This window comes from Artemia sp. Qi Xiang Cuo, chromosome 7 (genome assembly GCF_049724085.1).
Source record: "Artemia sp. Qi Xiang Cuo chromosome 7, ASM4972408v1, whole genome shotgun sequence".
NCBI lineage: Eukaryota > Metazoa > Arthropoda > Branchiopoda > Anostraca > Artemiidae > Artemia > Artemia sp. Qi Xiang Cuo.
This window is the reverse complement of record NC_142800.1, coordinates 7,715,310-7,733,362: the sequence shown is the minus strand read 5'-3', so window position 1 is coordinate 7,733,362 and position 18,053 is coordinate 7,715,310. Positions and strand designations below refer to the sequence as shown.

General features: G+C 36.7%; 1 protein-coding gene across 4 annotated transcripts in view; it reads left to right on the top strand.

The window, feature by feature from the left end:
* Positions 1-18,053, top strand: part of LOC148949905 (glycerol kinase-like) — a 126,812-nt gene that overhangs the window by 49,021 nt on the left and 59,738 nt on the right. For 2 of the 4 annotated variants that reach the window (XM_089091990.1, XM_089091993.1), the window contains exons 1-4: positions 2,806-2,943; positions 11,107-11,372; positions 13,992-14,226; positions 16,431-16,569. In XM_089091990.1, coding sequence (XP_088948116.1) covers positions 11,316-11,372; positions 13,992-14,226; positions 16,431-16,569 — 431 coding nt within the window. In that variant the 5' untranslated portion in view covers positions 2,806-2,943; positions 11,107-11,315. Of the gene's footprint in view, positions 1-2,805; positions 2,944-11,106; positions 11,373-13,991; positions 14,227-16,430; positions 16,570-18,053 lie in introns of those variants that run through there. The other 2 variants (XM_089091992.1, XM_089091991.1) reach the window with 1 other exon arrangement.

The window sequence follows — 18,053 nt, the reverse complement described above, 5'->3', positions numbered from 1 at the left end:
CTTGATGTTTAAACTTTAAATCACAAATATTAAATATATCTTTTCTTTTAAATTGCTTGTCAAAACAGAGACCAAGTTTTCAGTTGATGCTGACAAATATTGGTGAAAATTTGTCCAAGAAGGTGTAGTTCTTGTTACTAACCTCACATTGCATCATGCATTAGTAAAAAAGGGGTAGCCCAAAAACCCATTGCTATTTTTCCAGAATGCCAAAGAAAAGTGGTCTTTCCCAAAAAGAGGTCTTTTACCCTAATAGGCTAGCCTATTTTGGTAACTACATGCTCAATCACACTGAGATGAATCAAATGCTGAGAAGATATAATTTTTAATAGGCTATTAAAATATAATATTTAATCCAGCCATGTATAGAGGTATTACAGATGAGTATGCCAATATTCAAAAGAAGCTCCCTGTACCAGCAAAGTCTATTGCACCTACTTTCCCCCAATCCCCTCCATGGAATTGGTCATTTCCCATAATTAATACTGAATTTTCAAAATGGAATAAAGATTTAACCCCCATTGCTTTTGTCCAGAAAAAATTTGCAGAACTTAATACAATTACCTATAAAAATCACTTTCAAATATTTGTTGATGGGTCAAAAATGAATGAGAAGGTTGCAAGTGGTGTTTTTCTTCCTCACCTGAAAATTGCAATGGGCGAGAGATTATTTAATAATTTATCTATATTGTCTGCTGAGTTAAATGCCATAATCATGGCATTAGAACACCTTAAGCGAAACCAACCTTTGATTGAAAATTCAAATAATATTATAATCTATTTCTACTCTTTATCAAGCCTTGAGTCGCTGGCCTCAGCCCCTCAATATAGTTTGGACATTGACACATGTCATTGTCACAGTATTATTGATAATCTTCCTTCAAGTGACATAAAAACTTATTTTCAGTACATTCCTAGCCACTCTGGCATAAGTGGTAATCATCAGGTTGATGAAATAGCAAAAAATGCTATAAATATTGACCAGCCAAGTGGGAGGCCAATCCCAATTAGAGATATTTACCAATGGAGGCTATCAGATATTAATTCTAATAAGATTAATCCTACCCTTTCCCCCTTTCCCAATAAGTGTCTTTCTAAAATTTATCATAGAATTTGTTCTGGAGCAAATGGACTAAATTTCCTTGAATTGTCATATAAGTTTTATAATTAAAGTGGTTCAATTACACTGTCCCCTCTTTGCAGTCATTGTAATATGAATAATGAAACAATTGACCATTACCTAATTGAATGTAACATTCTGACGTCTGCACAACATACCTTGCTTTGTAAACTGTTAAAATACTTCAAACACCAAAAAATCCTACTATCAACCAAGAGCCTAGCCAACTATACCTGTACACAGAGCATAGAAATCGACATCTATCGTCTTATAATTGAACTCCTAGAGTCGAAAGATCTACTGAAAGATATCTGAAAATATCTAATAAATATGAGGCAATCAAGCCAGTAGCTCTGTAGCCCACAGAGTGAAGCAAAAGAAAAAGGGCTAAATAGTTTTACTGAAAAGCCCGCCTGCTGTTAAATAGAAGAAGAAGGCTATAGGTGATATGTCTACAGCATATGGATACATTGAAGTAATAGAAACATACATTACTAGTTCTAGGCTGTGTAAGACCATCATGGGGGGGGGGGGGGTGTTTGCATGTGAATTGATTATTATATTTTTAAAAAGCATAAAAAAGGAAAGGAGTGTTGGTAAATTTTTACCAAATCCTATTATTGAGTTTCAAATTAAGTGAATATACCATTTGATGCCTTTTTTATGCTGATTACGAATATAATAATAATTTTTATCGGAAATTAATTTTAGCCCCCCCCCCCTATATATTCAAATTAAGGGTATATTTTTCAAAAGTAGGGGGGGGGGGGTAAAGTTTAAACTTACCTCCCATTTAGATCAGAAATAAAATTTGCCCCCCCCTCCTAATGTAGAAATATATACCCTGAATCAGCATATATTGGGGAGGGGGGGGGCTAAAATTCATTTCCGATAGAAATGATTGTTATATTTGTAATCAGCATAAAAAAAAGGCATCGAATGGTACACTCACTTTATTTGAAACTCAATAATATGATTTTATAAAAATTTACCAAAAAGACATCAAATGGTGTATAGCCTACACTTTGACCAAAAGATCTTTTCTAGTTTCATTAGCCTACACCTTTAAAGGAGATAGGCTATTACCTTCTCTGTACCAATGGAATCTCCATGTTTTTCACATCCCATAACATCAACAGGTGCATCCTTATTTTTTCTCATTTCTCTTATGTTTTGTAAAGTCTTTGGCCAATTCCAAGGTTTCCATGATAAAACCTGTATCTCTTCCTTGGTAGTTGATGCTCCAGCATTTTCATCTACTACTTGCACAACAATTTTCTTACGAATTTTTTTAGCAGGAGGTACTTGTACTTCACTTGCAACATTCTGGGTAATCTCTTTACTATTCAGCTCAGATTTCCCTAAGAATTTCACATTCTCTAAAATTTTTGAATTTGATCTCAAGTTCATTTTGGCAGTGTTCGATTTGATAAGAGAGTTACAGGATATTTCGGCGAGATGTTTGTTGGCGACAAGTTGTTCGTTTCAGGAATTTTCTGGTAAAAAAACAATTCAAATTGGATCTTGCTCAAATATTCAGAAGTGATTCATTTCATTCTTTTTTTGTCACTTGCTCATAAGGCGCAAAAAATTTTCATTCATCAGGCTATAGATACCCATTTTCACAATGAACTTTTTCACTTTTCAAATTTATGATTCTAATAATTTCTCATGTCCCAAGTCAATGAAAACGCATTCTCTTTTGCGGAAAATACTTTTATGAAAGAAATAGAATATTTACTATCAGCTCTAAGCTGAAAATTTTCCTACTCAACTGGACCCTGAGTGTTTTTAAGGATACATTCTGATTCCTCTATGTTTCTGTATGATTTTCTATGCAATTAATGTCTTGGCTTAGGAATGCAACCTGAAAGTTAATTAGATTAGGCTGGTTTAATTGATTTGGCCTTGTCAGGTTCATTTAGGCCTAGGTTACAATTGGCCAAATAAAAATCTAGCAAGACATAAGTTAAAAGGAAGTTTGCATTGTAAGTTTTTGTTAATATTGTATGAAGATGTAAGCTACCCTTAAAAGGGAACACCATAGTAACAAATGAGGGTAAATTTCTGGATGTTTTGATTAAACTAATTTGCTTGGCCGAGGTTATCCTAGCTATAGATGAAAATGGCATTTGTTACTCATTTTAATTTTAGTAAAGTTCTACCAAATCATATTATTTAGTTAGGAATAAAGTGAATATACCATTTGATGCCTTTTTTATGCTGATTACAAATATAATAAGCAGTTCTATCAGAAATGAATTTCAGCCCCCCCCCCCTATATATAGGCTACCTAACCCTGAATTGGTACGTATGTAGGGGGGGGGGCGGAAATTCATTTACGATAGAAATGATAATTATATTTGTAATCAGCATTAAAAAAGGTATTGAATGGCGTATTCACTTTTGTCCTAACTCAATAATATGATTTGGTAGAACTTTAGCCTACCTTAATTTTGATTCTAAATATGGTAAAATTATAAATAAGGTGTTTTTGTTACCTTGGAAAATAACTGATTTTGACCTAAAGTAAACTCAAGAAGAATGAATCTAGGGCCTAAAATAGCTTAGGCCTAGATCTCGGCTGTACCCTAGAAGGATGGTGTCAAGCTATTATATCCACATTTCCCTCATTTTTAGGGCTTATAAAATTTCATAGGCAAGATTATTAGGCTAGGTCTAGGTCTATACCTAGATATCTAAGTTGTTACAATTTTTTCCCCTTAATTTTGGGTTTTAGGCCTACTCTGTTTTTCATGGGCCCTAGTTCTTAGAAACATAATTCTCATAATATCAGCAGGATTTTAAGCCATATCATGGCTTTTTGTGACATTCTGTTCTATGAGCTCTTCTGAAGGAAACATTATAATAACAAATGAGTAGAACCATTTCATTCCCCAAACAACACTAGGCTCTTTCTGAGAAGGCTGTAATGGTTTCTACCTTAAATTGCAGCTAGGAGCAATCTAAGGATTACTCCTTGTAGAGCTCCAGAATGATGACTAGTTGTATACAAGAATCACTGGTGACCAGGTGCTGCTCTATCTTCAATAGCATCCCAATTGAATTTATGCTCTTTGGAGGACCACTCAGCTTCTAGCCTTCATTTAAAAACCAACAGATTCAGCAGTAACAGTTTCATTATATAATTTGTTCCAATTGTTGACAATAGGCTACATGTTGAAAAATATATATATATCTTATTTTTCTGGTTATTTTGTATTAATAGTACTGGGATATCAAGTTTTGCTCAATGAAGTGAATTTTAGACATGACAACGGTGTCCAGTGTAATCCCACCCCCCCCCCCTGCATAAATGTTTAGGCCACCCCTGACTCACACAAGAAAAAACTTCTGTGTGTAATTTTTCTAAAATTGCTGATCTTTGCTGTAATTTTTCTGTTTTTAAACAAAGATGCAAAGTAGAAGCTTATTTTCAAACTCTAGGAGTCAATTCTCCCATTTGAATTGGCATCCCTGGTAAGTGCAGAGGCTAGAAGAACTTATTCTAATTCTAGGTTGCAGGTCAACCCTAGCTCAAGTCTTCTTCCCACCAACCCCAACCAGAGAACCCAGGGAAACTCCCAGAAAACTACCCAACTCCTACAACTTTTTTTTCCAACTTTGTTGCCCCATTTTTGAACTCCTTAAGCAATCAAACCATCCAATCTCAAAACTTGGAGTCATTCAAGTATGGTGTAGACAGGGACTGTGTGCAAAGAGTTCACATCTACATTGGGGTGCTCCAGTCTTCAACCAAATGTTTAATTCATCATTGGCAGGTGTATCACAACAAACCATCCTTTCACCCCTGTATAATGAAATTCAAAGTTATGTTCATTTGCTTTTTGCCCAGTCAGTTTGTGAATTGGTGTCCCTGAACCATGCACAGGAAAAAACAACCTTACTTTACTTAAAATGCAGTCCAAATGATCATTATTGTAGTTGAATGTCTCTAAAAACCCTTTCAAAGTTACAAAAAAGGGAAAAAGAATATCTCAGTCACAACATATCTGGATTATTTTTTCAGACTCGAAAATATTAGTCTGCCAATTTTCAGAAAAACTTATCAAGCTATTTTCAAGAAAGAATATATACATACATAAACAATTATTGATTGTTCAAAGATATAAGATAACAGACCAAGCTATGAATATAAATGGCTGTGAAAAAGAAAGAGATATAATTATTCAAGCAATGAAAAACAATGGATATTTATTATTAAGGGCTATTATTACCTTAAATTACCTTAAATCACAGCTTGGAGTGAAATAAGGACTTTCGATCCTGTTGAATCACTCCTTATGATGACTGTTGTAGTTGGTTAAGTTCTGGTGGAAGATTCTGGTGCTTCCCAGTCAAACTTCCATGGTGTATCTTTCCACTCAGCATCCAGGTGGCGTTTGAAAGCATCTGTTGATTCAGCAGCCACAGTGTCCTCCTTGAGGTTATTCCAGAGGTTCTCAATCCGATTCGAGAAGAAATTGCATCTTGCTCCAGTTGTAGCGTGATGTTTGCGGATTCGTCTAAGGTGTCCTCGTGTTTTGTGGGAGGTGTCGATCTCCAGGATCTCATTTTCTCGATTGGTTGAAAGGAGTTTGTGCGCCTGGATCATGTCTCCCCGTTTCCGTCTATATACTAAGGAGGGGAGGTTGAGTTCCTTCAGCCGTTCACTGTATGTCTTGTTTTCCATGCCGACAATCATCTTAGTGGCCCTTCGTTGGATTTGCTCAAGAACTGCCTTGTCCTTTTTGAATCGAGGGGTGGCCAGTATCATCCCCACCTCCAGTCTAGGTCTTACTAATCCTTTATAGAGTTTGGTGATTACGTGTTTACTCCTACGGGTGATGCTGTGTTTGATGATGCCTAGGGCTCTACTAGCATTGGCTGAGATTTTCTGTGAGTGGGAGCTGAATTTCAACTGGGAGTCAACGATGACGCCAAGGTCACTCTCCTCCTGGACAGGCTCAACTGTGTGGTGACTTCCAGAATTTTGGGTCATGAGGTACTGATGTTTGGGGTTTTTGTGTCCGAAGTGTATGACCTTGCATTTTTCTGCGTTGAATTCCAGCAGCCATCTTTTGACCCAGGAGCAAATGTGGTTGAGATCAGTTTGGAGGGATTGGATGGAAGAAGAGGTGTTGGCAGGACCTATGAGTTTCGAATCATCCACATATAGGGTGGTTTTGTTGCTGGTGATGAGGGGTAGCTCATTTATGTAGATGTTGAACAGGGTGGGGCCCAGGACGCTGCCCTGGGGAACCCCACTAGTGACTTTGATTTCGTCAGAAAGGACATGGCTGTTTGGTCCAGTTATCACTTTCACTTGCTGTGTTCTGTCCCTCAGAAAGTCGTCCAACTGACCACTTGTGGACTAACAGATAGAGTAAGTAGCCTGTGAATGAGGTATCGGTGACAAACCTTGTCAAATGCTTTGGCTAAGTCTAACAATATAATATCCACAGGTAATCCTCTCTCTAGTAGGTCAGTTACAAGACTATATGACTCAAGAAGGTTTGTGTCCACCGATCTCTTTGAGCGAAAACCATGCTGACTACTGCTGATAAGTGAATTGGCCTCAAGATGATTAATGATACGCTTGTTTATGATTCTCTCCATGACCTTGCATGCCACACATGTAAGGCTGATAGGTCTGTAATTTGCTGCAGAAGTTTTGCTACCCTTCTTGTGAATTGGGATGACTATTCCCTTCTTCCAGTCCCCAGGAAGCTTTCCTTGTGCAAGCGACAGATTAAATAGTTTTACCAGTGGGGCTGATATTACAGGGCTTAATTCCTTCATCAGTTGTGGGCTGAGACCATCAGGTCCCGTCAATTTATTGGGATCGAGGTCCTTAAGCTGTTTGGTTACTTCTTCGATTGTCACTGGTGAGTGTACCATCAGGAAGGGAGTGTGAGCCTGTTCTGCTGGTGGGGGGGGTTGATTGGGGGTCATCCATGGAGAACACTGAGGCAAACTGCTGATTAAGCAGGTTTGCTTTTTCAGAGGGGCAAGAGGATATAGAGTTGTTGTTTACCAGGTCTGGTACGGTGTGTCTGCCTGGCTTCTTATGAGAGATGTATTTCCAGAATAATTTTGGGTATTCCTTGACGTTTTTGGCCAGTCGTTCTTTGTAGTTTGAGGTCAGTTTTCTAGTTTCTTTTATGAGGAGGTTCCTTGCAGTTTTGTACTGCTCGTACAAAGCTGTATTCTTTTGTTTAATGTACTTATCCCAAAGTTTTTTCTTCCTGTTGCGTAGTTTCTTGATTTTTGGGGTGAGGAAAGGTAGAGTTTTGGGTTTCTTTTTCCATGTTACGCTGGTGTGTTTGGCTTGGCTCTCTAGTAAGGTCTTTTTAGAGTTAGCCATGAGGCTTCGACATCTTCTGATATAAGTGTTTCCAGGTTAGCATCTAACAGCTCTTCCACCATCATCTTGTAATTTGTAAAGGATTGCTTGGTATATTTTGATGGTTTGGAGTTGAGTTGAATGGATGAAAGAACTGGCATGTGGTCACTTGAGCCAATTGGACTGAGAGTGTGTGTGTTGTTCACATTTTCTGGGTCATTCGTTATGACTAGGTCCAGTATGGAGGGATTTTGTCCTGGGCGCATTCTTGTGGGCATAGTTACTGTTTGGTACAGAAAGTTGTCGGAGAGGGCTTGTACTAATGGGTTTTGTTCAAGGCTTGACTTGGTCATACCTTGTCCATCTACCCAAGACACATTTGGGAGGTTGAAGTCCCCTGTCATGAGCAGGGTTGCCTTTGGGTAATTGCATAGTATGAATTGCGTCATTTCGGCAATTGCTGTTTCAGAGGACAGCTGGCAAGGGCTGCTGGGGCTCCTGTAAATTGAGCTTAGGACAAACTTTTCGTTAGGTAGGGACAGGGGGACCCATGTAGCTTCAACCCAAGGTAAGTAATAATTTGGGACAGAAATTTCTTTTACCTGGAATTCCTTGGAAGCTAGAACAGCCACTCCTCTTCTGCAGTTTGGATCAGACAGATTGCTGAAGATGTTGTATCCAGAGGGGCAGATTGAGTCTTCTGTCATTTGAAATCTTGAGTTCTTGGGGCAAATTTCTGTCAGAGTTGCAATGTCTATCTGACTTAGTTGGAGCACTGTTGCCAGTTCCGGCATCTTGTTGGTAATAACATCAACGTTTGCCATCATAATGTTCACAAGTTTTTGGGTGTGTCTGGGCGAGTTTTTATTTTGCTCACTAATATTCTCGCTTTTGGTTGAAGTGGGTGAATTGCAGCTTAGGTACACAGAGCTGCTAATGAGGGACGAGGCAGAAGGGCATGGGGACGTAACTGTTAATTCACTGTTTATACATTTACACAAACTTGCGTTTACATCGTTATTATCACTAACACATGAACTATTTACAAGCGGGACGAGACGGTTGGAGGTAGTGGTTATTCTTGCATACTCGAGCATCTCTCCATCGGGATTGCTCGAGTTTGACCGTTTTTTGTGATTTTGCCCTTTCTTATTACTAGGTCTGTTTCTCCGTTTGCCTGTCTTTTCTTCATTTCTTCCAACAAGGCTTTTCTAGCGTTGCGATCTTCTTTGGAGCTGTCGCCATAGAATCGAATCGGGTCTTTACGCTGGTAGGACGCATCCAGGATATGCTTCTTGTCTGTGAAGCTGGCTACCGTGAACAGGACTGGTGGGTGTCGCAGTGGTTGTCCGGCCGTGGGGGCCGAGGCTGTTAGTCTTTTCACGTTGAAGACTTTGGTCGCTAGTTTGTAGTTGTCCTTGAAATATTTAGCAAGGAAGTCTTCGTCACTTGCTTGGATCGGAATCCCGTATCCGACGACGTTAAGTTTGCGTCTCTGCCTATCTTGCTCACTTCTGACTGTACGGCGTATATGTTCGTCAAGTGCTTCTGGTGCAAGCCCTGTCACTTGAGCAGTAATTGCCGATTCAACAATTGCTTTCACCTCGAGAACATTGCATTTTGTGGCAAGTTCATTGTGAATCTCTCTGAGACCCTTGTTGACTGTGGTCGTTATGCTAGCAATGTCCTCTCGCACCTCTGATTTGAAAGATTCGATGGCTTTGGTTAGGGTGTCGGCGTCGCGCACAGGCTTGTTCAAGATGCACCGGGGACAGCTCCATTCACATTTCATAGTACGATTCATTTTCGCTAGCAGGACGTACTGTTCATCACTTAATCCTAGGCACTCAATACAAAACCAGTTAGGACATTTGTCGCAGTTGACGGCTTGCGAGTTCTCGTCCAGGCCTTTTGCACATTCCGGGCACTTATCTTGTCCTTTTACGGGGCTCTCACTTTGTCTCTTTTTTGGTGCCATTATTGCCTTGACAGTTTTCGAGGTAGAAAGAATGTGGGAAGTGCAATACTCAAATCACCTAATCCCAGCAGTTTAAGGAATAAAATCCCGCTGGTACCAATTCGGCCTCTTGTTTGTTTGCTATTGCTCCCTTCTGCACAAATTATCCACCAAAAAAACGCCAAAAAACGGACGAGCCAACGCAATCAATGGTAATTTAGTATTTAGCGTATTTGGCAGTATTTTAGTATTTGGCAACTGCGCTTTAATACTGGCTACAAATTCAGAAGAAGAAGAAGGACACTGAATTCAGCCTGGCTTTATTTACAAACAGATAATCAGCTGTTTATCAGCAGACAAAGGACAAGTCCCTTTGGAATAGAAAATAAAAATTTTCTAAAATCAAAATCAGGTAAATTAAATGAAACACCAGGGAAAACCACTTAAAATGAAACTTAATATCAAGTATAAGGATATATGGTAAAAAATGGGTAGAAATAAATGTTCTTTCTCACAAATTTGGTTAACAATCCTTTATTCAATTTCACACCCCCCAGTTGCTTTTGCTGTTGATTATGGCCTATCCTTGGGGGGGGGGGGGGCGGTGGAGGTACAGTTGTCATTTAGCAACCACTATATTTTGAAATAATGTTGACTAGGGAATTAAATGTTTTTGTCAGAAGACCTGTAGACTAGAATGTTGCTGTTTTTTTTTCTAAATTTAAAAGATAGTGTTACACATTTTTCAAACCTTATAAATTAGGATTAAACAAAGTGATGGGGCTCAAAGCGCTTTTCTTATGCTTCATTTGTTGCAGAGGGACAAGGGGTGGCTGTAGCCCTACATACTTCTTAGGGTAACATTGAGGCTATGGATCAGTGGTGGATCCAGGGGAGGGGTGAGGGGAGTGCCCCCCTAATGTAGTCTAAAGTAGTGTAATTTACTTAATTAACACACTTTTGTATTAATTAAACTTGCTCCTAATGCAAGTTTATTGGATCAACCTATTTTGCCCCCCCCCCCTAAAAAAATACTGGATCTGCCCTTGCTCTGGATTGATTCTTGAAAGTTTCATTTATCTAAATCAACTACTTTGTAGGATAGCCAAGAGGCCCTAATCTAGAATTCTGCTGTCTATGCACAAAAGTAATGCAAACCAACAAGATCAGCTAAGTTCTGAATATAACCTAGGGTCATATCTGGCTCTATTGAGAGGGGGCTGAGGTGCAATTGTAAGGGTGGTGATTATTATATTTTTAATCAATATTAAAAGACATGTTGAATGGTATGTTCATCTTTTAGCTTGCAAATTAAGTAAAGTATCAAAGAATTTCCCCAAATTAGTAATACTTATTTATATATTGTGTGGCCCTAGCTCATTTATATTTATAGCTCATTTAAAGGCTATATATAACTTGTATATGGTCCTTGGCTGCTGACTTTGTTGGTTTGCTTTGTTTCTTCTCAACAGCTGGCCTGGCCAAAAATGCAAGTACAGCCATTAAAAAGAAAGATAGTAAACCTCTATATATTGCCTAAGGCTATATCTGACATCAAAAGGAAATAAACAGTGCAAGGAACTACTAAAATGGCAATGTCAGTTATATGAATGAGCAGTATTCATGTGTATTTGCATTCTCCTGACTATGTATCTGTGAAGTAAAGTGAAGTTTTTTTTTCAGACTGGCATTGGAACTTCAATTTAGCTCTTAGCAAAGCAGCTATCACTTCTGCAGTCATAACTAAAGCAGATTTTTAATCACAACAACACATTTACTGCAAAGATTTTCTTGGGGTCCAGTTAGATTTTGAACTACAGGGACAGCAAAAGAAGTCTGATCATTGCTATTGTTTTTTAATTCAAAAATTTTATTGAAGATACAGAGACAAGATGGGAGACGCCTTAATTGGTGCTATTGACCAGGGAACAAGTAGCAGCAGATTTTTGGTAAGTTTTAATTATTTGAGCTTTTGTGCTTGCTGAAAAGAAATGAATAAATGCCAAAAGATGGTCTTAACTTACTTAATTCAAAATTTTCAGGTATACCCAAGAATCCTGTGTCTTTTAGTTTGACTACATCAAAGTTGTTGTAGTAAATCTGTATGTTATAGGACTAATGCTTTGATTCATCATACAGATATTTAAAGAAAGTAAAAACCCTTAGGAAAAAATAACAACCTTTTAATATCATAAATGCATCTATGTCCAATCCTTAGGTTGAAGAGGAGGGGAGGAGGGGTTAAAAAGTAAGAAAGTACATTTTATGGCAAGACTCCTTGGGAGAAGTTTTAAGAGAATCCCCACATTTTGCTTCATCCCTTGTGTGCATATATGCTTAATATTTCCTAGCCATCACATTTCATTGATATTGTGCTGATTCAGTAAAGAGCAATATTTCTGCTATTCATAATTTTTTCCACTAGGGAATGCCATAGAGAAGGTGTGATAGTAGAAAATTTGGAAAGAGCTGGACCAGTCAAAAGTTCTGAGTATCCTTGTTGAGGCTAAAACTGATGAGGGCAATCTGATAGCCCTTACATATCTCCTGCAGCCCCAAATAGCACAATTTTAAAATTGTAGTATAGCTGTTTTACGCAGAATGGTCAAAAGATTGAAAAATTTGCCTTGTGTGTGAAGGGGGGGGGGGAGAGATACCTATTGTCTCATATAGTAAGGGTCCCAAGTTATGTGCCTAGTCTGTGTGAGATTGAGGCTTCATAAGTACATTTCAATAGACATGGACATGTTGTACCTTATTTAACTCAAAGGCATGTGCTTGCTCCCCCTCCAAGTCTGCTTCCCTTTTTTCATCAAACATGGTATCTAAGGGTTTCTGAGCTTGCTGGTCCCAAATTTGGAGCTAATTGTGTTAAATAGTTGTTCAAAATGAAAATAAGTCAAGCAAATATTTCAGGAGGTATGTCCCCTGACCCCCCTTATTCCTCCCTTCAACTTCAAAATGCACTCGTTTATATTTCTTCAAAATTTGCAGCCTCTATTTAACATTTCCTTAATTCTTGCTTTAAAGTTTTCTGTCTTCCCTTTATTTCCCTATCATTCCTGTAAAACCTGTCAGTTAGAAGCTTCTTACATAAAAACTCCTCTCTTAAGCCAAACTTTGAGCCTTTTTGCTGATTTCCAACTTTCCTCCTTTTACATTTTCTGCTTTGTTGCTTACTATTTACCTAAAAGTAGTCAACTCATATTCTGATCTAATGTCAACTGCAACTTGTCTTGGAATTTTCCTCTCAAATTCTCATCCTGGAGTCTATTAACATCATAATTACCTGGAATGTAGCAATCCATGCTAAATTTCAGCATCAAATTAAGTCTCGATGCTACTACATGATAGTATTACAAATTTACGTTTGTCTAGTATTCATCAATCCAGAAGGCGCATAGCCTAAATGGAGGGCTTATTGGTATGTTCTACTTATTTTGTCTATAGATTATTGTTTTATTCTCAAAGACATTATGGTCTAAAATTTCCAAAGAAATTGCTGGGTTCAAAGCATCAAGGATGTCGAAATAATTTTATTTTACCTTGGACCTATCTTAGGCCTATTTATACCTAAAAATTGCAAACTTTTAAGATTCATCTTTTGATTGAACTAAATTATTAAGCTTTTAGAACAGTATGACATTCTTGTCAGTGTTGCCACAGTCAACCATCGAAATAGTTAATCAAAACTAATTAGTTAATTTTGAAAATGCCTTTTGTCTGTAAAAATTCAGATATTTACCATCAGTTGGTTCCCAAGACAACCATAATTTCAAAATAAGCCATACCTACTTTAGCTGTTTATCCCTAAATGTTTTTTGCTTTTTTTATGATGATTCTTTACCTGTTTTTTTTTTTTTTAATTTGATGCCTACTACTACCAAAAACTGTAACTGTAGATAGACATCTTTCTCACTGAAAATTGAATTCCCAATTTCTCCTAAGATTTCCCAATTGCTCCTGATTTTGCTCTTAAATTTTCTATTTACTAATTAATTGCTACTATGAAAAACTGTGTAACTGCAGATGAAAGTTTTTTTTTACTAAAAATTGAATTCCCAATTGCTCCTAGAAACTGTAACCATAGATGGAATTTTTTTTTCATAAAAATTGATTTCCCAATTTCTCCTTATTTTACTCCCAAATCTGCTACTAACTAATTAATTGCTACTATGAAAACTGTGTAACTGCAGATGGACGTTTTTTTTTTTACTAAAAAAATGATTTCCCAATTGCTCTTAATTTTGCTCTTAAATTTTCTACTTACTAATTAATTGCTACTACGAAATCTGTTCAACTGCAGATATGTTTTTGTTTCACTAAAATTTGAATTCACAATTGCTCTTAATTTTGCTCTTAAATTTGCTATTAATTAATAAATTGCTACTAGCAAAAACTGTAACTGCAGATGGACTTATTTAAAATACATATGGTTATGTCTCCACTTAACTAATTCTAACAATCAAATTTCATTTTCTTTGTCCTTGGTATTTAGAATGAAAGTTCATTTTTATTGGTATAAAAATTGCTACAAAATGATTAATTTCTAATTACCAAAATTCTAGGTTTTTGCTGCAAAGAATGCTGAGCTTATAACTTTCCATCAGATTCCAATTCACAAAAAGACGCCCAAAGAAGATTGGGTAGAATTTGATCCCGAAGAACTGCTTCACACATCTTTGGAGTGTATGGAGAAAACTATGTACCATCTTCAAGAAATGGGATATGATCCAGCTAATGTCAAATCAGTGGGAATTTCTAATCAGAGAGAAACTACAATCGTTTGGGATAAATATACCGGTAATAAGACTACTTTATTTGTAGAAATACTACAAAAACAAACACTTCAGTAATCAGCACCTTAATGACACTGTCTGCTGCACCTATACTTGATACACTTGACTAGTAATTTTTGGTCATTTCAAAGTTGCTACTATATTTTCATCTTTAATAACCTACCAGAAGTTTGGCAACTTTATTTGTAGAAAACATCGCAAAAAATACATACTTCAGTAATCAGCACATTAATGAAGCTGTCTGCTGCACCTATACTTGATACACTTGACTAGTAATTTTTGGTCATTTCAAAGTTGCTACTATATTTTCATCTTAAATAACCTACCAGAAGTTTGGCAACTTTATTTGTAGAAAACATCGCAAAAAATACATACTTCAGTAATCAGCACATTAATGAAGCTGTCTACTGCACTTTTATTTGATGCACTTGCATTGGCAGTGTAGAAGGAACTAAAACCTAAGCCCCTTTGTTTATTACAAGCTTAAATAAGGAACGATTTTGTTGGTATCCACTATTTTAGGATGGAGTTAATTACAAATAGTTGATGGTATCTTGAATTGACCCTTATATAAAATGTTGTTTTTTTAACGTCAGTTAGTTCTGAAGAGGATTCCTTCTTCAATCCTGTTCAACGACAAAAATAAAAGAAATATTAGTGGATGAGAGAAAATTAGCTAGAACAAAGTTCAAAACTCAGTACAAAGTTCAACAACATTTCCACCAAACAAATCTGCCACCTGAAAGTTTCAGTCATGAGACAAAACAGAGCAAGCCTGCCAAAACTACAACTTTGGAAATGCTCATTTACTATGATTATAGATCTTCACCTCCCCCTAGTCAAGATCTTAGCATAAGTCGTTCATGAAATAAAAGAAGTGTCATAGTGGATTGGAGAAAATTGACCCTTTCCAGCTAAAAATTAACTCCCCTTCCTCCCAAATATCTCCGCCTGAAAGTTTCAAGTGGACATTTAGCCATGAGACAAAACAGAGCAGTCTTACTAAAACTACAACTTCGGAAACGCTCATTTAGCATGAGATAAGATCCCCATTAGTTGATATCTTAGAATAAACCCTCATGAAGCATAATAAAAGTCGTAGTGGATAGTAGAATTCGTCCCCCCCCCCCCCTAAGTGCAAAGTCCAACAATACACTCCCCAAAACAATTCTACCAAAAATATAACTTCAAAGATGATCATTCAGAATGGATTCCAGACCCCTTCAGTCAAAATCTTTATCCCTTGGAACGTGTAAAATAGTCTGATATCGTTTTTTTTTTGTCCTTAAATACAACTTTTACACAAAAAAGTATATATTCTCAATGTTGTATTTTTTACCAATGTAAAAGAAGTCTGAAGCAGAGCTAGAATCACCGACACCGGGACTGCGAATCAGATGTTGAACCTAATGAGGTTGTTTTAGGTGTTTGGTGAATTTAAGACTTATATTCCCTGTTTAGTATGCAATTTTGCTACAAGCCTACATCTAACCTGCGCCTAAAGGACAAGATACGTATATTACTGGATTCACTAGTCTAAGATCCATCCATTGACCAATCCAGAGTTGTTATATTACTAAGATTTATTTTTGAAAGATTGGTCTAAAGTTGCTTAAAATATAGGGAAACTAACATTTTTTTCTTAGTAATTTTCAGCCAATTTTCAAATTTCAATTTAAAAAAAGTCATGCAAACTTTCAAAATATAATTTGGTAGATACACAAAGCTAGACCTCAGCTATCGAATGATATCAAAATTGTCGTTTTACTTTTAAAAAAACCGTAACACTACAGAAAAGTAACTTACAAAAAATTGGGGAGTTAACATAACGTCACTCGGGCATCAAAAGGTCATATCTCCATAGTTGTAAGTTTTAAGAAGAGCAAAACAAACTTCACAACTTTTTTATTTCCTCTCCAATAACCAAAAACAAAACGAATTGATTTGTATTGATTTTATATATTAATTCGTTCCTGTTTTATGGTTATTGGAGGAGAAATACAAGGGTTGTGAGTTTTTTTTTTGCTCCTCTGAAAATTTACAATTATGGAGATTCGACTTTCTGATACCCGACTGATGACTTTAAACATAATAAACAGGCTTTCTTTACAGCTCCAGACATTTCCCAATAAATGCTATATTTTGTAACTTTTATGCCCAGGGTTTGCTTGCGCTTATTCTGTAATTAATATATTCTATTCTTGTCAGGTAAACCTTTATACAACGCAATAGTTTGGTGCGATAACAGAACCGTTTCTACAGTGGATGCTTTACTAGCCAAAGTTCCTGGCAAAGATATAAATTGTTTAAAAGGATATTGCGGCTTACCTGTTGCTCCATATTTTAGGTAAGTCTTCTTAATTGCTTTTTTACTAAAAGCCTTGTCGTCAAGGGTTACTTCGACGTCCTCCTTTGGAACAGCAAAAAATGCTGTTGCTCCATATTTTATATTAATGTTCTTAATTGCCTTTTCATTAAAAGTCTTGTTGTTGAGGGGGACTTCAGCGTCCTCCTCTGGAACAGTAAAAAATACCCCAAAAATACTGGCTTACCTTTTGCTCGATATAGCTAAATATTTTGAAATGATTTTGTATTAAAAGCCTTTTTGTCGAGGGGGACTTCAATGTGCTCTTGAAACAGCAAAAAATGCTGTTGTTCTATATTTGAAATAAATATTCTTAATTGCTTTTTCCTTAGAAGCCTTGTTGTCGAGGGGGACTTTAGCGTCCTCCTCTGGAACAGTAAAAAATACCCCATAAATGCTGGCTTACCTTTTGCTCGATAAAGCTAAATATTTTGAAATGATTTTGTATTAAAAGCTTTGTTGTCGAGGGGGACTTCAGTGTGCTCCTGGAACAGCAAAAAATGTTGTTGCTCTATATTTGAAATAAATATTCTTAATTGCTTTTTCCTTAGACTTGACTTGCTTTATTTACTACTAATTGCAAAATAAACTTTATACAAGCAACCGCCCGGGGAAGGCTAAAAAACCCTGATGAAGGACGGCTGCAATCCTCAATTCTCCACTTTTTAAAAAATTCATAAAAAAAAAAAAAAAAAAAAAAAAAAAACCTGAACACTCTCTCAATTAACCATTAATACCAAAATCTATGAAGAAGAAAAAAAAAATGAGACATTAAGAATAATAATGACAATAATAATAAATTATCTCCCCTCTCCCAATAATTGTTTTTTTTATTTTTACTTTAAACGACCCAATGTGTTCAGCTTCCCGAACGCCAACTGGGATATCATTCCAAATAGCCGGAGCCAAATACTGAATTCCGAAACCTGCACGTGTGGTGTCTCGATACTCAACCGTAAAATTTTTCGCCTCTCTAGTCGCATACCTGTGGAGTGAACTATTTACGCGAAAATTTTCTGTAAAAACTGGAGGACATTCATCATTCCCACATCTATAGGCAAAAATAGCAGCTTGGTAATCGCGAATCTGACCAATGTCAAGTCTGACCAATGAAAAATAGAAGCCTTGTTGTCGAGGGGGACTTCAGCGTCCTCCTCTGGAACAGTAAAAAATACCCCAAAATACTGGCTTACCTTTTGCTTGATATAGCTAAATCTTCTGAAATGACTTTTTATTAAAAGCCTTGTTGTCGAGGGGAATTCAGTATCATCCTGGAACAGCAAAAAATGTATAATTGTGTACTGTTTTTTATGATGTTTTTGTGGTAAATAATCCTTTTTTTTACCCTCTGCTGCCCCTTCCTGGAAATAATCTTGTAGCCGTCTAAAAATTATTTTTAAGAACCCTTATTGTGTGAAATTTGACTTAAGTTAAGTTTGACTTAAGTTTGACTTTAGTTTAATCTT